The sequence below is a fragment of the Rhinichthys klamathensis genome, unplaced genomic scaffold, assembly GCF_029890125.1.
Source record: "Rhinichthys klamathensis goyatoka isolate OS25496 unplaced genomic scaffold, OSU_Roscu_1.1 h1tg000122l_1, whole genome shotgun sequence".
Taxonomy (NCBI): domain Eukaryota; kingdom Metazoa; phylum Chordata; class Actinopteri; order Cypriniformes; family Leuciscidae; genus Rhinichthys; species Rhinichthys klamathensis.
The window spans coordinates 249,351-272,500 of NW_026606659.1; the positions used below are offsets into that span (position 1 = coordinate 249,351).

At 48.3% G+C, this 23,150-nt stretch overlaps 1 protein-coding gene across 2 annotated transcripts in view; it reads right to left on the reverse strand.

Annotated features, from left to right (window-relative positions):
- Window positions 1-4,131: 4,131 nt before the first annotated feature.
- Window positions 4,132-23,150, reverse strand: part of LOC130088799 (WASP homolog-associated protein with actin, membranes and microtubules) — a 33,448-nt gene continuing 14,429 nt past the window's right edge. Inside the window, exons 7-11 of one of the 2 annotated variants that reach the window (XM_056255783.1) lie at window positions 20,582-20,668; window positions 6,744-6,839; window positions 6,427-6,664; window positions 6,247-6,393; window positions 4,132-4,654 (exon numbers count right to left, since the gene is read on the reverse strand). In XM_056255783.1, coding sequence (XP_056111758.1) covers window positions 4,368-4,654; window positions 6,247-6,393; window positions 6,427-6,664; window positions 6,744-6,839; window positions 20,582-20,668 — 855 coding nt within the window. In that variant the 3' untranslated portion in view covers window positions 4,132-4,367. Of the gene's footprint in view, window positions 4,655-6,246; window positions 6,665-6,743; window positions 6,840-20,581; window positions 20,669-23,150 lie in introns of both variants that reach the window. The other variant, XM_056255781.1, reaches the window with a different exon arrangement.

Sequence of the window (23,150 nt, forward strand, 5' to 3'; positions counted from 1 at the left end):
GTCAGTACAACATCTCTGACTCGCAGGCGCTACGGTCAGTACAACATCTCCGACTCGCAGGCGTCACGGTCAGTACATCATCTCCGACTCGCAGGCGTCACGGTCAGTACATCATCTCCGACTCGCAGGCGTCACGGTCAGTACAACATCTTCGACTCGCAGGCGTCACGGTCAGTACATCATCTCCGACTCGCAGGCGCTACGGTCAGTACAACATCTCTGACTCGCAGGCGTCACGGTCAGTACATCATCTCCGACTCGCAGGCGTCACGGTCAGTACATTATCTCCGACTCGCAGGCGCTACGGTCAGTACATCATCTCCGACTCGCAGGCGTCACGGTCAGTACAACATCTCCGACTCGCAGGCGTCACGGTCAGTACAACATCTCCGACTCGCAGGCGCTACGGTCAGTACAACATCTCCGACTCGCAGGCGTCACGGTCAGTACATCATCTCCGACTCGCAGGCGCTACGGTCAGTACAACATCTTCGACTCGCAGGCGTCACGGTCAGTACATCATCTCCGACTCGCAGGCGTCACGGTCAGTACAACATCTCCGACTCGCAGGCGTCACGGTCAGTACATCATCTCCGACTCGCAGGCGTCACGGTCAGTACATCATCTCCGACTCGCAGGCGCTACGGTCAGTACAACATCTCCGACTCGCAGGCGTCACGGTCAGTACATCATCTCCGATTCGCAGGCGTCACGGTCAGTACATCATCTCCGACTCGCAGGCGTCACGGTCAGTACAACATCTCCGACTCGCAGGCGTCACGGTCAGTACATCATCTCCGACTCGCAGGCGTCACGGTCAGTACATCATCTTCGACTCGCAGGCGTCACGGTCAGTACATCATCTCCGACTCGCAGGCGTCACGGTCAGTACATCATCTCCGACTCGCAGGCGTCACGGTCAGTACAACATCTCCGACTCGCAGGCGTCACGGTCAGTACATCATCTCCGACTCGCAGGCGTCACGGTCAGTACATCTCCGACTCGCAGGCGTCACGGTCAGTACAACATCTCCGACTCGCAGGCGTCACGGTCAGTACAACATCTCCGACTCGCAGGCGTCACGGTCAGTACATCATCTCCGACTCGCAGGCGTCACGGTCAGTACATCATCTTCGACTCGCAGGCGTCACGGTCAGTACATCATCTCCGACTCGCAGGCGCTACGGTCAGTACAACATCTCTGACTCGCAGGCGTCACGGTCAGTACATCATCTCCGACTCGCAGGCGTCACGGTCAGTACATTATCTCCGACTCGCAGGCGCTACGGTCAGTACATCATCTCCGACTCGCAGGCGTCACGGTCAGTACAACATCTCCGACTCGCAGGCGTCACGGTCAGTACAACATCTCCGACTCGCAGGCGCTACGGTCAGTACAACATCTCCGACTCGCAGGCGTCACGGTCAGTACATCATCTCCGACTCGCAGGCGCTACGGTCAGTACAACATCTTCGACTCGCAGGCGTCACGGTCAGTACATCATCTCCGACTCGCAGGCGTCACGGTCAGTACAACATCTCCGACTCGCAGGCGTCACGGTCAGTACATCATCTCCGACTCGCAGGCGTCACGGTCAGTACATCATCTCCGACTCGCAGGCGCTACGGTCAGTACAACATCTCCGACTCGCAGGCGTCACGGTCAGTACATCATCTCCGATTCGCAGGCGTCACGGTCAGTACATCATCTCCGACTCGCAGGCGTCACGGTCAGTACAACATCTCCGACTCGCAGGCGTCACGGTCAGTACATCATCTCCGACTCGCAGGCGTCACGGTCAGTACATCATCTTCGACTCGCAGGCGTCACGGTCAGTACATCATCTCCGACTCGCAGGCGTCACGGTCAGTACAACATCTCCGACTCGCAGGCGTCACGGTCAGTACATCATCTCCGACTCGCAGGCGTCACGGTCAGTACATCATCTCCGACTCGCAGGCGTCACGGTCAGTACAACATCTCCGACTCGCAGGCGTCACGGTCAGTACATCATCTCCGACTCGCAGGCGTCACGGTCAGTACATCTCCGACTCGCAGGCGTCACGGTCAGTACAACATCTCCGACTCGCAGGCGTCACGGTCAGTACAACATCTCCGACTCGCAGGCGTCACGGTCAGTACATCATCTCCGACTCGCAGGCGTCACGGTCAGTACATCATCTCCGACTCGCAGGCGTCACGGTCAGTACAACATCTCTGACTCGCAGGCGCTACGGTCAGTACAACATCTCCGACTCGCAGGCGTCACGGTCAGTACATCATCTCCGACTCGCAGGCGTCACGGTCAGTACAACATCTCCGACTCGCAGGCGTCACGGTCAGTACATCATCTCCGACTCGCAGGCGTCACGGTCAGTACATCATCTCCGACTCGCAGGCGCTACGGTCAGTACAACATCTCCGACTCGCAGGCGTCACGGTCAGTACATCATCTCCGACTCGCAGGCGTCACGGTCAGTACATCATCTCCGACTCGCAGGCGCTACGGTCAGTACAACATCTCTGACTCGCAGGCGCTACGGTCAGTACATCATCTCCGACTCGCAGGCGCCACGGTCAGTACATATCTCCGACTCGCAGGCGCTACGGTCAGTACATCATCTCCGACTCGCAGGCGTCACGGTCAGTACATCATCTCCGACTCGCAGGCGTCACGGTCAGTACATCATCTCCGACTCGCAGGCGTCACGGTCAGTACATCATCTCCGACTCGCAGGCGTCACGGTCAGTACAACATCTCCGACTCGCAGGCGTCACGGTCAGTACATCATCTCCGACTCGCAGGCGTCACGGTCAGTACAACATCTCCGACTCGCAGGCGTCACGGTCAGTACATCATCTCCGACTCGCAGGCGTCACGGTCAGTACATCATCTCCGACTCGCAGGCGTCACGGTCAGTACAACATCTCCGACTCGCAGGCGTCACGGTCAGTACAATATCTCCGACTCGCAGGCGCTACGGTCAGTACAACATCTCCGACTCGCAGGCGTCACGGTCAGTACAATATCTCCGACTCGCAGGCGTCACGGTCAGTACATCATCTCCGACTCGCAGGCGTCACGGTCAGTACATCATCTCCGACTCGCAGGCGCTACGGTCAGTACAACATCTCCGACTCGCAAGCTTCGTAAGTTTCAATTTGACCCGCACCATACAAGCTGTGCACAGAGATCGAACCGTGCATGAGGGTTAAAGTAATAAATTAGAAGTAGACATTAGCCGCCTTATTAAAGCTTTCAGGACAGGAAAGTAAGAAAAGAGAATTTGGCACCATAAGATTTAATATATATTTTTGTTTGATATTGACAGCTGTTTGGGGGATTATTTTAAGTGTTTTTTTAATCACTTTATAAATTACACTGGCACAATTATCAGAGATGAACCAGTCGAGAGTAGTTGCATTATTCATGTATATTTGTCTGTTTTTGCTGAGGGTCACCTGAGGAGCTACGGCAACCCTAAAGGGACATGGTGATGGGAGGAAAAATGAATTTTATTGCTTTCCACTCTCAAAACGTTTGAGTTCTATCAAATGAAAGCAAAGTTTCTTGGGGGAAAACGCAAAACTTTTGCGAGAGAACACAAAATCAATAAAATATATTTTTTCTTCAATTTCATATTTTTTCCATCTCCATGTCTCCTAAGTGCTTCCATAGGCATCTGTTAGTTTAGAGGAAATTGAAAGAGATTTGAAAAATAGATAGCCTGATCCTGGATAACAAAACATGGGATTTCCAAATCTAGATTATTCTGATCCAGATGAAACTGGACCCTGCAGTGTGAGACCAGTGAACACAAGTTGGTCTGGCTTCAGATTGAGCAGTTTAAGACGTCTAGCTAGAGGAAACTCCTGAAAGTACATATTAATATCCAGTAAGGCCTGTGAATAACTGTACGTCTGAAACAAATTAAGGCTGAGAATCTAATTTATAATATCTTGGCATTTTGAAATTGAAGCAATGATGTGAAAGCAAACTTAACTCCCAGTTTCACTAAAAATTTTAAACTCTGTGACCAAATCAGAAAGTACATCACTCCTTTATTATGGAGTGACGGGTGAAGGTGATTCACACACACACACACACACACACACACACACACTCCAGTCCTGATCAGGCACTTTAATGGACCCGTTCAGAGCCACGAATGTTATTGACACAAATGTTCAGTGCAATTAACTGTATTCTTACATAATGACAAGACATTTCAGTGCGAAATCCCAAAGAGATCTGAATGTAGCATCACATTGGCGAAGGAAGTTAGCATCACAACTAGTAATCCTGGCTGAAACGGCACACGTGTTTCCGGCAGCGTTCGGGGAGAATCACAGACTTCAGGCTGTTTAACTCTCCCAGTCTCCAGACGGCGAGTCCGAGCGCTCTTCATCGTCAGAGTCGTTCGAGACCTTCTTCATCCTCAGCATGGCAGCTTTGATGCTGCGCTCTAACTCTGAGTCTGAGCTGAGGGGCGGTGCTCGAGAGGGCGGGGCTTTCTTCAAGGCCACGCCCTGACGGATGGCTGACAGGAGGCTGTCTCTGACATCACCACTCTCGACCTTGACCTCGACCTCGACCTTCCTCAGGTGTTTCTGTCCGCGCTGAAGAGATGCTAGGAGCTCGTCCATCGACCCTGCATCACAAACACACTTCACTCACTGAGAGACAGTCATATTTCTCCTCAGAGTCTATATAAATACAGAACACGTGCTGTGTTTATAACATGACACAATGCCCAACCTCTGGTGCTCTTCGGTCATTTTTGACCGGAAAATTTTACATTTGTTTTTTGTCGAATTTTTTTCTTCATCGGAATGGTACGAAACTTGGTAAAGGTTTTGGCACTTGCTGTCTGAACACAAAAAAAATAATGGACATGATTCGAAAAGGTTAAATGGTCCTGAAAAAAATAGTCACACTTAAAAAATGAGCGCATTGGAAATGAATGGGAGACGAGTTTCCTCTAGTGGAAGCGTTTGGTACTTTTGGCAGCTCACTGAAAGATCAACTATTTTTAGATATCAGGCTCAAATTTTGAACAGAACTAGTTTAGATTTATAGCTTTTATTGTCTCACAATTTTTGAGTAAAACATGTTTTTGAAAATATATATTTCATATTTAAAATAGTATATTTAAAATAGTACATTTTTCATAACAATACATGTAAAATTCTGTAACTTTTTTTAAGTTCACTTTTTAAAACTGTTTTCACTTCAGCAATAATCTGCCGAGTGTCGTCTCTGAGAAGAGACCAAACTTCAGTCTGTCGCTCTAAAGCGTTCAAGATTTACCAGTTTAAGGTGGAAATGTAATTTTCAGGTCTATACTCAAAAAGTGAATAAATGGATTATAAATACAGCGTAAATATAATTCAGTACCATAAAATCCCCCAAATATTAAATAAAAAACATTATCGAGGGGGGGGGGTGGGGGGGTTAATTTATTTAAATTTTTTTTTTTTTTTGTTTTTTTTTTTACTTGACTGTTTTGATTCCCGAATTGTTACCTCTTGATTTTGATATGTCACTGAAAAAATCAATACCAAATGTAAAAAAAAAAAAAAAAAAAAAAAAAACATTATCGAACTAAAATATACTACATTCATTTCATTGAAACAAAAAAATTAAAAAAATTGATCAACACGCGAATGAAATCATACTTTCACATGATGGTGATGGGAATGAGAATTCACTACGGTGGGGGGTAAATATGCTTAATTCCCATGAAAATGATTTCACAGTACAAGGAATCATGAAAGTCCTAAAATAGTCCTTCATTTTTTTAATGTAAAATATTAGACTTGACTTTGGGTCACTAATAGGACTTGCAGTCAAATTCATAAGAAGTGTAATCTCAAATATTTTCTTAAGAATGTTTTAATTTTGTTCATAAGACTAAAATCTCCTGTCAACAAATCAAAAAAACATAACTTCAAAACTTTACACTAGTAAAGTTTAAAAATGGTATAATTTGTCTGGCTATGAATCATTTCTTGCACCTCAAGCTCTTTTACTAAATGTTTGTTTATTGACCGTCTCAGCGAGTTCTTTTAACTTTAAGAAGATATTTACTGTGATTTTTAAGTACAACAATAAAAACAAGGTTTTTTTGAACATACAAACTATCCTTTTGTATACTGTTTTATATTGTTTCCTTATTAAGCTAAAACATGAAAACAGCAGTTAAGAATTGTATTTCATTAGCTTGTGGACTCTGACGCTCACCTGAGTTTTGTTCAAGAGTGTTTCGCATCGGCAGCTTGTCACTGGTTTGTGGAGCAGGCGGAGGAAGAAGAGGAAGAGAAAGAAGAGGAGGAGGAGGAGGAGGAGGAGGAGGAGAAAGAAGAGGAGGAGGAGAAAGAAGAGGAGGAGGAGGAGGAGAAAGAAGAGGAGGAGGAGAAAGAAGAGGAGGAGAAAGAAGAGGAGGAGGAGGAGGAGGCGTCTGGTCTGGTTTTGCTGATGAAGATCCAGATCCAGAGGGCAGCAGAATCTGCACCGGGATTTCACGCTGCTTCTGACTCCGCCCCTTCCTACGGGGTGTGGAGCTCTGAGGTCCCAGGCTGATGATTGACAGGGGCTGGGAGGAGTCATCTCTGCTGGAGTCATGTGACTCTGTATGTAAAACATACTGACCCTGATGTCTCTAAACTCAAAGAAACACAAAACACTGAAGCCATGCTGAAAATTAAACACACTCACACACACACACAGCGATGCATTACCTCTCTGAAGCAGCGCACTCTGTTGAGTGTCTTTGCTCTCTCGTTCTCCAGCCATTGCTTCTGCTGCTCTTCCTCAGCTCTCCTCTTCTCTCGCTTCTGAACACACACACACACACACACACACACACACACACACACGAGACACGCTCAGAGACGCCAGCACAAACAATGTAAGGCACAAAAGAGGAATGTGAGTGTAAGTTGGAATCGGCCATGTCCCGGGATGAGGAACTGGAATGACAGGAAGAGGAATTCAACACGGAAGCTTCATCAGACCCAGGGAACGGAGCTGAGCCTCAGGCTGCTCTGGGAAAATGAAGCATTCTGGGAAATGATGCGATCATCCACCTTTACCCTTAAGAAGTTAATTTATTAGTTCACAAGTTCACACTTACAAATAATCATAAAAGTATGAGTATTTGGCTTGCTGTCCGAGAAGGGGCTCTGAGCTCGGGATGTGGCCCGAAGAGACTCTGTGTTTGCATCATTCAGGAACTGAAGCTCTGCACACACACACTCATGTTCTCCAGACACAAACACAAGAAGAACACGCAACGCTCGACTGTCTCGTCATGAGACTCTGCGTGTGACGTCTGCACTCGCATCACTAACTGCACACGCATCACTAACTGCACACGCATCACTAACTGCACACGCATCACTAACTGCACACGCATCACTAACTGCACACGCATCACTAACTGCACTCGCATCACTAACTGCACACGCATCACTAACTGCACTCGCATCACTAACTGCACACGCATCACTAACTGCACACACATCACTAACTGCACACGCATCACTAACTGCACACGCATCACTAACTGCACTCGCATCACTAACTGCACACGCATCACTAACTGCACTCGCATCACTAACTGCACTCGCATCACTAACTGCACACGCATCACTAACTGCACTCGCATCACTAACTGCACTCGCATCACTAACTGCACACGCATCACTAACTGCACACGCATCACTAACTGCACACGCATCACTAACAGCACACGCATCACTAACTGCACACGCATCACTAACTGCACTCGCATCACTAACTGCACTCGCATCACTAACTGCACACGCATCACTAACTGCACTCGCATCACTAACTGCACACGCATCACTAACTGCACTCGCATCACTAACTGCACTAACTGCACTCGCATCACTAACTGCACTCGCATCACTAACTGCACACGCATCACTAACTGCACTCGCATCACTAACTGCACACGCATCACTAACTGCACACGCATCACTAACTGCACACGCATCACTAACTGGACTCGCATCACTAACTGCACACGCATCACTAACTGCACTCGCATCACTAACTGCACACGCATCACTAACAGCACTCGCATCACTAACTGCACACGCATCACTAACTGCACACGCATCACTAACTGCACACGCATCACTAACTGCACTCGCATCACTAACTGCACACGCATCACTAACAGCACTCGCATCACTAACTGCACACGCATCACTAACAGCACTCGCATCACTAACTGCACTCGCATCACTAACTGCACACGCATCACTAACAGCACTCGCATCACTAACTGCACACGCATCACTAACTGCACTCGCATCACTAACTGCACACGCATCACTAACTGCACTCGCATCACTAACTGCACACGCATCACTAACTGCACTCGCATCACTAACTGCACACGCATCACTAACAGCACACGCATCACTAACAGCACACGCATCACTAACAGCACACGCATCACTAACTGCACTCGCATCACTAACTGCACTCGCATCACTAACTGCACTCGCATCACTAACTGCACACGCATCACTAACTGCACACGTGTGCATCACTAACTGCACACGCATCACTAACTGCACTCGCATCACTAACTGCACACACCTCACTAACTGCACTCGCATCACTAACTGCACTCGCCTCACTAACTGCACTCGCATCACTAACTGCACACGCATCACTAACTGCACTCGCATCACTAACTGTACACGCATCACTAACTGCACACGCCTCACTAACTAAACTCGCATCACTAACTGCACACGCCTCACTAACTGCACTCGCATCACTAACTGCACACGCATCACTAACTGCACTCGCATCACTAAATGCACATGCATCACTAACTGCACTCGCATCACTAACTGCACACGCATCACTAACTGCACACGCATCACTAACTGCACTCGCATCACTAACTGCACACACCTCACTAACTGCACACGCATCACTAACTGCACTCGCATCACTAACTGCAGACGCCTCACTAACTGCACTCGCATCACTAACTGCACACGCATCACTAACTGCACTCGCATCACTAACTGCACTCGCATCACTAACTGCACACGCATCACTAACTGCACTCGCACCACTAACTGCACTCGCATCACTAACTGCACACGCATCACTAACAGCACACGCATCACTAACAGCACACGCATCACTAACTGCACTCGCATCACTAACTGCACACGCATCACTAACTGCACTCGCATCACTAACTGCACACGCATCACTAACTGCACTCGCATCACTAACTGCACACGCATCACTAACTGCACACGCATCACTAACTGCACTCGCATCACTAACTGCACTCGCATCACTAACTGCACACGCATCACTAACTGCACACGCATCACTAACTGCACTCGCATCACTAACTGCACTCGCATCACTAACTGCACACGCATCACTAACTGCACTCGCATCACTAACTGAACACGCATCACTAACTGCACACGCATCACTAACTGCACACGCATCACTAACTGCACTCGCATCACTAACTGCACACGCATCACTAACTGCACACGCATCACTAACTGCACACGCATCACTAACTGCACTCGCATCACTAACTGCACTCGCATCACTAACTGCACACGCATCACTAACTGCACACGCATCACTAACTGCACTCGCATCACTAACTGCACTCGCATCACTAACTGCACACGCATCACTAAATGCACTCGCATCACTAACTGCACTCGCATCACTAACTGCACACGCATCACTAACTGCACTCGCATCACTAACTGCACACGCATCACTAACTGCACTCGCATCACTAACTGCACACGCATCACTAACTGCACACGCATCACTAACTGCACTCGCATCACTAACTGCACTCGCATCACTAACTGCACTCGCATCACTAACTGCACACGCATCACTAAATGCACTCGCATCACTAACTGCACTCGCATCACTAACTGCACTCGCATCACTAACTGCACACGCATCACTAACTGCACTCGCATCACTAACTGCACACGCATCACTTACTGCACTCGCATCACTAACTGCACTCCACTAACTGCACACGCATCACTAACTGCACACGCATCACTAAATGCACTCCCATCACTAACTGCACACGCATCACTAACTGCACTCGCATCACAAACTGCACTCGCATCACTAACTGCACTCGCATCACTAACTGCACTCGCATCACTAACTGCACACGCATCACTAACTGCACACGCATCACTAACTGCACACGCATCACTAACTGCACACGCATCACTAACTGCACTCGCATCACTAACTGCACTCGCATCACTAACTGCACACGCATCACTAACTGCACACGCATCACTAACTGCACTCGCATCCCTAACTGCACTCGCATCACTAACTGCACACGCATCAGGCTTGATTACTGTAACAGCCTACTTATTGGTGTATCAAGTAAACACCTTCAAAAACTCCAATTTATTCAGAACTGTGCTGCCCGAACTCTGATGAAGGCACGCAAATACGAACACATCACTCCCATTCTTCAGAACCTCCACTGGCTCCCCATACCCTCAAGAATTCAATACAAAATCGCCCTCATTACCCATCTTTGCATCTATAACAATGCCCCGCAATACCTCAAAGATCTCCTTACCCCTCTTTCTTCTACCCGTAACCTCCGGTCCCAAAATACAAACCTTCTCCATCAGCCACGCTCAAGACTATGTACCATGGGAGACCGAGCTTTCTGCTGTGCTGCCCCTCGCATCTGGAACTCCCTCCCTGAACATCTGCGAAAACCCCAGTCGGTGGACAATTTTAAAAAAGAGCTTAAAACTGTTTTGTTCAGGCAGGCTTTCTTAAGTGGTCCTTAGGCTTTGATATTTTTTCTATGTATTTTTTTTGGTTCTGATTTTAGATTGTTTTATTGTGGTTCTGTAGCACTTTGAGATTCTTTTATGAAAAGTGCTTTATAAATAAAATTTATTATTATTATTATTATCACTAACTGCACTCGCATCACTAACTGCACACGCATCACTAACTGCACTCGCATAACTAACTGCACACGCATCACTAACAGCACACGCATCACTAACTGCACACGCATCACTAACTGCACTCGCATCACTAACTGCACACGCATCACTAACTGCACTCGCATCACTAACTGCATTCGCATCACTAACTGCACTCGCATCACTAACTGCACACTCATCACTAACTGCACTCGCATCACTAACTGCACACGCATCACTAACTGCACACGCATCACTAACTGCACACGCATCACTAACTGCACTCGCATCACTAACTGCACACGCATCACTAACTGCACTCGCATCACTAACTGCACTCGCATCACTAACTGCACACGCATCACTAACTGCACACGCATCACTAACTGCACACTCATCACTAACTGCACACGCATCACTAACTGCACACGCATCACTAACTGCACACGCATCACTAACTGCACTCGCATCACTAACTGCACTCGCATCACTAACTGCACACGCATCACTAACTGCACTCGCATCACTAACTGCACTCGCATCACTAACTGCACACGCATCACTAACTGCACACGCATCACTAACTGCACTCGCATCACTAACTGCACTCGCATCACTAACTGCACTCGCATCACTAACTGCACTCGCATCACTAACTGCACACGCATCACTAACTGCACTCGCATCACTAACTGCACTCGCATCACTAACTGCACTCGCATCACTAACTGCACACGCATCACTAACTGCACACGCATCACTAACTGCACTCGCATCACTAACTGCACTCGCATCACTAACTGCACACGCATCACTAACTGCACTCGCATCACTAACTGCACTCGCATCACTAACTGCACTCGCATCACTAACTGCACTCGCATCACTAACTGCACTCGCATCACTAACTGCACACGCATCACTAACTGCACACGCATCACTAACTGCACTCGCATCACTAACTGCACTCGCATCACTAACTGCACACGCATCACTAACTGCACACGCATCACTAACTGCACACGCATCACTAACTGCACTCGCATCACTAACTGCACTCGCATCACTAACTGCACTCGCATCACTAACTGCACACGCATCACTAACTGCACTCGCATCACTAACTGCACACGCATCACTAACTGCACTCGCATCACTAACTGCACACGCATCACTAACTGCACTCGCATCACTAACTGCACACGCATCACTAACTGCACACGCATCACTAACTGCACTCGCATCACTAACTGCACACGCATCACTAACTGCACACTCATCACTAACTGCACACGCATCACTAACTGCACACGCATCACTAACTGCACACGCATCACTAACTGCACACGCATCACTAACTGCACTCGCATCACTAACTGCACACGCATCACTAACTGCACACGCATCACTAACTGCACACGCATCACTAACTGCACTCGCATCACTAACTGCACTCGCATCACTAACTGCACACGCATCACTAACTGCACACGCATCACTAACTGCACACGCATCACTAACTGCACACGCATCACTAACTGCACTCGCATCACTAACTGCACTCGCATCACTAACTGCACACGCATCACTAACTGCACTCGCATCACTAACTGCACACGCATCACTAACTGCACACGCATCACTAACTGCACACGCATCACTAACTGCACACGCATCACTAACTGCACACGCATCACTAACTGCACACGCATCACTAACTGCACTCGCATCACTAACTGCACACGCATCACTAACTGCACTCGCATCACTAACTGCACTCGCATCACTAACTGCACACGCATCACTAACTGCACTCGCATCACTAACTGCACACGCATCACTAACTGCACTCGCATCACTAACTGCACACGCATCACTAACTGCACACGCATCACTAACTGCACACGCATCACTAACTGCACACGCATCACTAACTGCACACGCATCACTAACTGCACACGCATCACTAACTGCACACGCATCACTAACTGCACTCGCATCACTAACTGCACTCGCATCACTAACTGCACTCGCATCACTAACTGCACACGCATCACTAACTGCACTCGCATCACTAACTGCACTCGCATCACTAACTGCACACGCATCACTAACTGCACTCGCATCACTAACTGCACACGCATCACTAACTGCACTCGCATCACTAACTGCACACGCATCACTAACTGCACACGCATCACTAACTGCACACGCATCACTAACTGCACTCGCATCACTAACTGCACACGCATCACTAACTGCACACGCATCACTAACTGCACTCGCATCACTAACTGCACTCGCATCACTAACTGCACACGCATCACTAACTGCACACGCATCACTAACTGCACACGCATCACTAACTGCACTCGCATCACTAACTGCACACGCATCACTAACTGCACTCGCATCACTAACTGCACTCGCATCACTAACTGCACTCGCATCACTAACTGCACTCGCATCACTAACTGCACTCGCATCACTAACTGCACTCGCATCACTAACTGCACACGCATCACTAACTGCACTCGCATCACTAACTGCACTCGCATCACTAACTGCACTCGCATCACTAACTGCACACGCATCACTAACTGCACACGCATCACTAACTGCACTCGCCTCACTAACTGCACTCGCATCACTAACTGCACACGCATCACTAACTGCACTCGCATCATTAACTGCACAAGCATCACTAACTGCACTCGCATCACTAACTGCACACGCATCACTAACTGCACACGCATCACTAACTGCACACGCATCACTAACTGCACACGCATCACTAACTGCACTCGCATCACTAACTGCACACGCATCACTAACTGCACTCGCATCACTAACTGCACACGCATCACTAACTGCACTCGCATCACTAACTGCACACGCATCACTAACTGCACACGCATCACTAACTGCACTCGCATCACTAACTGCACACGCATCACTAACTGCACACTCATCACTAACTGCACACGCATCACTAACTGCACACGCATCACTAACTGCACACGCATCACTAACTGCACACGCATCACTAACTGCACTCGCATCACTAACTGCACACGCATCACTAACTGCACACGCATCACTAACTGCACACGCATCACTAACTGCACTCGCATCACTAACTGCACTCGCATCACTAACTGCACACGCATCACTAACTGCACACGCATCACTAACTGCACACGCATCACTAACTGCACACGCATCACTAACTGCACTCGCATCACTAACTGCACTCGCATCACTAACTGCACACGCATCACTAACTGCACTCGCATCACTAACTGCACACGCATCACTAACTGCACACGCATCACTAACTGCACACGCATCACTAACTGCACACGCATCACTAACTGCACACGCATCACTAACTGCACACGCATCACTAACTGCACTCGCATCACTAACTGCACACGCATCACTAACTGCACTCGCATCACTAACTGCACTCGCATCACTAACTGCACACGCATCACTAACTGCACTCGCATCACTAACTGCACACGCATCACTAACTGCACTCGCATCACTAACTGCACACGCATCACTAACTGCACACGCATCACTAACTGCACACGCATCACTAACTGCACACGCATCACTAACTGCACACGCATCACTAACTGCACACGCATCACTAACTGCACACGCATCACTAACTGCACACGCATCACTAACTGCACTCGCATCACTAACTGCACTCGCATCACTAACTGCACTCGCATCACTAACTGCACACGCATCACTAACTGCACTCGCATCACTAACTGCACACGCATCACTAACTGCACTCGCATCACTAACTGCACTCGCATCACTAACTGCACACGCATCACTAACTGCACTCGCATCACTAACTGCACACGCATCACTAACTGCACACGCATCACTAACTGCACACGCATCACTAACTGCACTCGCATCACTAACTGCACACGCATCACTAACTGCACTCGCATCACTAACTGCACTCGCATCACTAACTGCACACGCATCACTAACTGCACTCGCATCACTAACTGCACACGCATCACTAACTGCACTCGCATCACTAACTGCACACGCATCACTAACTGCACACGCATCACTAACTGCACTCGCATCACTAACTGCACACGCATCACTAACTGCACACGCATCACTAACTGCACTCGCATCACTAACTGCACTCGCATCACTAACTGCACACGCATCACTATCTGCACTCGCATCACTAACTGCACTCGCATCACTAACTGCACTCGCATCACTAACTGCACACGCATCACTAACTGCACTCGCATCACTAACTGCACACGCATCACTAACTGCACTCGCATCACTAACTGCACTCGCATCACTAACTGCACACGCATCACTAACTGCACTCGCATCACTAACTGCACACGCATCACTAACTGCACTCGCATCACTAACTGCACACGCATCACTAACTGCACACGCATCACTAACTGCACACTCATCACTAACTGCACACGCATCACTAACTGCACACGCATCACTAACTGCACTCGCATCACTAACTGCACTCGCATCACTAACTGCACACGCATCACTAACTGCACTCGCATCACTAACTGCACACGCATCACTAACTGCACACGCATCACTAACTGCACTCGCATCACTAACTGCACACGCATCACTAACTGCACTCGCATCACTAACTGCACTCGCATCACTAACTGCACTCGCATCACTAACTGCACACGCATCACTAACTGCACACGCATCACTAACTGCACTCGCATCACTAACTGCACTCGCATCACTAACTGCACACGCATCACTAACTGCACACGCATCACTAACTGCACACGCATCACTAACTGCACTCGCATCACTAACTGCACACGCATCACTAACTGCACTCGCATCACTAACTGCACTCGCATCACTAACTGCACACGCATCACTAACTGCACTCGCATCACTAACTGCACTCGCATCACTAACTGCACTCGCATCACTAACTGCACACGCATCACTAACTGCACACGCATCACTAACTGCACTCGCCTCACTAACTGCACTCGCATCACTAACTGCACACGCATCACTAACTGCACTCGCATCATTAACTGCACACGCATCACTAACTGCACTCGCATCACTAACTGCACACGCATCACTAACTGCACACGCATCACTAACTGCACACGCATCACTAACTGCACACGCATCACTAACTGCACTCGCATCACTAACTGCACACACATCACTAACTGCACTCGCATCATTAACTGCACACGCATCACTAACTGCACTCGCATCACTAACTGCACTCGCATCACTAACTGCACACGCATCACTAACTGCACTCGCATCACTAACTGCACTCGCATCACTAACTGCACACGCATCACTAACTGCACACGCATCACTAACTGCACTCGCATCACTAACTGCACACGCATCACTAACTGCACACTCATCACTAACTGCACACGCATCACTAACTGCACACGCATCACTAACTGCACACGCATCACTAACTGCACACGCATCACTAACTGCACACGCATCACTAACTGCACACGCATCACTAACTGCACTCGCATCACTAACTGCACACGCATCACTAACTGCACTCGCATCACTAACTGCACTCGCATCACTAACTGCACACGCATCACTAACTGCACTCGCATCACTAACTGCACACGCATCACTAACTGCACTCGCATCACTAACTGCACACGCATCACTAACTGCACACGCATCACTAACTGCACACTCATCACTAACTGCACACTCATCACTAACTGCACACGCATCACTAACTGCACTCGCATCACTAACTGCACTCGCATCACTAACTGCACACGCATCACTAACTGCACTCGCATCACTAACTGCACTCGCATCACTAACTGCACTCGCATCACTAACTGCACTCGCATCACTAACTGCACACGCATCACTAACTGCACTCGCATCACTAACTGCACACGCATCACTAACTGCACTCGCATCACTAACTGCACTCGCATCACTAACTGCACACGCATCACTAACTGCACACGCATCACTAACTGCACACGCATCACTAACTGCACTCGCATCACTAACTGCACTCGCATCACTAACTGCACACGCATCACTAACTGCACACGCATCACTAACTGCACACGCATCACTAACTGCACTCGCATCACTAACTGCACACGCATCACTAACTGCACACGCATCACTAACTGCACACGCATCACTAACTGCACACGCATCACTAACTGCACTTGCATCACTAACTGCACACGCATCACTAACTGCACTCGCATCACTAACTGCACTCGCATCACTAACTGCACACGCATCACTAACTGCACTCGCATCACTAACTGCACTCGCATCACTAACTGCACACGCATCACTAACTGCACACGCATCACTAACTGCACACGCATCACTAACTGCACACGCATCACTAACTGCACACGCATCACTAACTGCACACGCATCACTAACTGCACACGCATCACTAACTGCACTCGCATCACTAACTGCACACGCATCACTAACTGCACTCGCATCACTAACTGCACACGCATCACTAACTGCACTCGCATCACTAACTGCACACGCATCACTAACTGCACACGCATCACTAACTGCACTCGCATCACTAACTGCACTCGCATCACTAACTGCACACGCATCACTAACTGCACTCGCATCACTAACTGCACTCGCATCACTAACTGCACTCGCATCACTAACTGCACTCGCATCACTAACTGCACACGCATCACTAACTGCACTCGCATCACTAACTGCACACGCATCACTAACTGCACTCGCATCACTAACTGCACTCGCATCACTAACTGCACACGCATCACTAACTGCACACGCATCACTAACTGCACACGCATCACTAACTGCACTCGCATCACTAACTGCACTCGCATCACTAACTGCACACGCATCACTAACTGCACACGCATCACTAACTGCACACGCATCACTAACTGCACTCGCATCACTAACTGCACACGCATCACTAACTGCACACGCATCACTAACTGCACACGCATCACTAACTGCACACGCATCACTAACTGCACTTGCATCACTAACTGCACACGCATCACTAACTGCACTCGCATCACTAACTGCACTCGCATCACTAACTGCACACGCATCACTAACTGCACTCGCATCACTAACTGCACTCGCATCACTAACTGCACACGCATCACTAACTGCACACGCATCACTAACTGCACACGCATCACTAACTGCACACGCATCACTAACTGCACACGCATCACTAACTGCACACGCATCACTAACTGCACTCGCATCACTAACTGCACACGCATCACTAACTGCACTCGCATCACTAACTGCACACGCATCACTAACTGCACTCGCATCACTAACTGCACACGCATCACTAACTGCACTCGCATCACTAACTGCACACGCATCACTAACAGCACACGCATCACTAACTGCACTCGCATCACTAACTGCACTCGCATCACTAACTGCACTCGCATCACTAACTGCACTCGCATCACTAACTGCACACGCATCACTAACTGCACACGCATCACTAACTGCACTCGCATCACTAACTGCACTCGCATCACTAACTGCACACGCATCACTAACTGCACACGCATCACTAACTGCACTCGCATCACTAACTGCACACGCATCACTAACTGCACACGCATCACTAACTGCACACGCATCACTAACTGCACTCGCATCACTAACTGCACTCGCATCACTAACTGCACACGCATCACTAACTGCACTCGCATCACTAACTGCACACGCATCACTAACTGCACACGCATCACTAACTGCACTCGCATCACTAACTGCACACGCATCACTAACTGCACTCGCATCACTAACTGCACTCGCATCACTAACTGCACACGCATCACTAACTGCACACGCATCACTAACTGCACTCGCATCACTAACTGCACACGCATCACTAACTGCACTCGCATCACTAACTGCACTCGCATCACTAACTGCACACGCATCACTAACTGCACACGCATCACTAACTGCACACGCATCACTAACTGCACTCGCATCACTAACTGCACTCGCATCACTAACTGCACACGCATCACTAACTGCACACGCATCACTAACTGCACACGCATCACTAACTGCACTCGCATCACTAACTGCACACGCATCACTAACTGCACACGCATCACTAACTGCACACGCATCACTAACTGCACACGCATCACTAACTGCACTTGCATCACTAACTGCACACGCATCACTAACTGCACTCGCATCACTAACTGCACTCGCATCACTAACTGCACACGCATCACTAACTGCACTCGCATCACTAACTGCACTCGCATCACTAACTGCACACGCATCACTAACTGCACACGCATCACTAACTGCACACGCATCACTAACTGCACACGCATCACTAACTGCACACGCATCACTAACTGCACACGCATCACTAACTGCACACGCATCACTAACTGCACTCGCATCACTAACTGCACACGCATCACTAACTGCACTCGCATCACTAACTGCACACGCATCACTAACTGCACTCGCATCACTAACTGCACACGCATCACTAACTGCACTCGCATCACTAACTGCACACGCATCACTAACAGCACACGCATCACTAACTGCACTCGCATCACTAACTGCACTCGCATCACTAACTGCACTCGCATCACTAACTGCACTCGCATCACTAACTGCACACGCATCACTAACTGCACACGCATCACTAACTGCACTCGCATCACTAACTGCACTCGCATCACTAACTGCACACGCATCACTAACTGCACACGCATCACTAACTGCACTCGCATCACTAACTGCACACGCATCACTAACTGCACACGCATCACTAACTGCACACGCATCACTAACTGCACTCGCATCACTAACTGCACTCGCATCACTAACTGCACACGCATCACTAACTGCACTCGCATCACTAACTGCACACGCATCACTAACTGCACACGCATCACTAACTGCACTCGCATCACTAACTGCACACGCATCACTAACTGCACTCGCATCACTAACTGCACTCGCATCACTAACTGCACACGCATCACTAACTGCACACGCATCACTAACTGCACTCGCATCACTAACTGCACACGCATCACTAACTGCACACGCATCACTAACTGCACTCGCATCACTAACTGCACTCGCATCACTAACTGCACACGCATCACTAACAGCACACGCATCACTAACTGCACTCGCATCACTAACTGCACTCGCATCACTAACAGCACACGCATCACTAACTGCACTCGCATCACTAACTGCACTCGCATCACTATGCATCACTATAACTCATGCTCCACATGCCACAGTCATGCGTGCAGGGAATTCTGGGAACATGAGCGAGCGTGACCACAGCCGGACGGTTGCCATAGCAACTCTGTCAGCCCATAGTATCCTCGGCACTGTTGCTGTGACTCATTATGGGATGCTTTGTGTGGCGATGCAGTGGGATGTGGTTACCATGGTTACAGTGCATTACTCACCAGCTGTGCGGCGTGATGTTGGCGGTTCTGCGCGGATCTCTGTGTGACTGAACGCTTCTGCTGCTCTTGTGCCTGAACACACAACTCCTGCAGACACACACACACACACACGATCAACACACAACTCTTGTGTGTGCATGTACCTGCTGGTTCCTCAGGTGTGTGTGTGTGTGTGTGCATGTACCCGCTGGTTCCTCAGGTGTGTGTGTGTGTGTGTGTGTGTACCCGCTGGTTCCTCAGGTGTGTGTGTGTGTGTGTGTGTGTGCATGTACCCCCTGGTTCCTCAGGTGTGTGTGTGTGTGTGTGTGTGTGTACCCGCTGGTTCCTCAGGTGTGTGTGTGTGTGTGTGTACCCGCTGCTTCTTCAGGTGTGTGTGTGTGTGTGTGTGTGTGTGCATGTACCCGCTGGTTCCTCAGGTGTGTGTCTGTGTGTGTGTGTGTGTGTGTGTGTGTATGTACCCGCTGGTTCTTCAGGTGTGTGTGTGTGTGTGTGTGCATGTACCCGCTGGTTCCTCAGGTGTGTGTGTGTGTGTGTGTGTGCATGTACCCGCTGGTTCCTCAGGTGTGTGTGTGTGTGTGTGTGCATGTACCCGCTGGTTCTTCAGGTGTGTGTGTGTGTGTGTGTGTGTGTGTGTGTGTGTGTGTGTGTGTGTGTGTGCATGTACCCGCTGGTTCCTCAGGTGTGTGTGTGTGTGTGTGTCTGTGTGTGTGTGCACCATGGGCGTAGATTACGCGGGGGACGGGGGGACACGTCTTTTTATAAAATGTAAATTCGTCCCCCGCACTTTTTCATAGGGCAAATGTGTCTATGACAAGCTGAGGTTTTCGCAGGTTTGTATAGCCTGCCCTACATCGAGATTTAAAATCCAAAGAGTCAAGGATAGTCTATCTACAGACGTGACTTTCACGCTTCCATGGTAATCAGCACCCGCGCCGAATCCATCAGTTTCATAGAGTTCAAAACGGCAAAAAAAACTCTTCACTCCTTTTTCACGAAAAAGTCAAGCACTGTAAGTAAGTTGTCATGTGGTATCCGAATTGTGTTGCACAATGATGAATAACTCTGCCTATTTCTCTTGTTGAATAATTAACAAGTTTTGTTGTAAATTGAAAATATTCACTATACCCGCACAAACGTGCACTATTTTCAATCTTTTTTATTCGTAATGTCTTTTATTTTCACAGATATGTTATCAAAGCCCTTCAAATTAGAATAAACATGGTGATTGTTAATGCTGAATTTGTATGTTCATGCATTAACAGCCACGATCTGCTTGAATCAGGCAGTAACATGTGTAGACTATGATATTTACCATAATTCGGTAACACTTTACAATTAGATAAAAAAAAGTTTGTAGACAAACTTTAAGTTCTCTTGAAAAAGTCTAACTAGAAAGTTTGAAGTATTTTTAAAAGCTTGACGTTTGAAGGTTTTCAATTGGAAAGTTTTAGTTTAGTAAGACAGACTTTAGGCTATTAAGGAAATGTTATTTTGCCAAAAGAAGAACTTTTATTTTAAGTAAATGTTATTTCTAAATCAGCCACTTCAGTGTGATATTTAACCATATTATCATGCTTAACAGTAAAACTGATAATTTGAATAATTGTAATGCGATGATCAGATATCTAAATCAGAGAATATCATATTTGGGCGGTTGACGGGTGGATTATTTATTTTTAACAGTGGATTCGGGGGACTCAAAGTGCACCAGATTGATGAATTTATCTTTAAAATGTACAAAATTTTCTTCCGGGGGGGCATGCCCCCAGACCCCCCTAGAAGTACCGAGATCCACCTACAAAAATACTGTGGGAAACACAGTAGGCTATATGATGGTCTACGAAAAATAAAAATGTTATTATCTAATTCAAATACATGATCAAGATTTTACCACCTCCACCTCGTTTTAAGCCAGGAAAAACCCTGCATGTGCAATATAAAGTACTGAACATCTGCATTTCTTTCTTTCTGTTTTATTGCTTTAAAAATAAATAGCATATTAAGCCACTTAACCTGTCAACAAAAGTTTGAAAAAAAATGGTATTACACTTGACATTCTGTCCCCCTCACTTTTGAAATAATGGCTACGCCCCTGGTGTGCACGTACCCCCTGGTTCCTCAGGTGTGTGTGTGTGTGTGTGTGTGTGTGTGTGTGTGTGTGTGTGTACCCGCTGGTTCCTCAGGTGTGTGTGTGTGTGTGTGTGTACCCGCTGGTTCCTCAGGTGTGTGTGTGTGTGTGTGTGTGTGTGTGTGTGCACGTACCCCCTGGTTCCTCAGGTGTGTGTGTGTGTGTGTGTGTGTGTGTGCATGTACCCCCTGGTTCCTCAGGTGTGTGTGTGTGTGTGTGTGTGCATGTACCCGCTGGTTCCTCAGGTGTGTGTGTGTGTGTGTGTGTGTGTGTGTGTGTGCATGTACCCGCTGGTTCCTCAGGTGTGTGTGTGTGTGTGTGTGTGTGTGTGTGTGTGTGTGTGTGCATGTACCCGCTGGTTCCTCAGGTGTGTGTGTGTGTGTGTGTGTACCCGCTGGTTCCTCAGGTGTGTGTGTGTGTGTGTGTGTGTGTGTGTGTGCA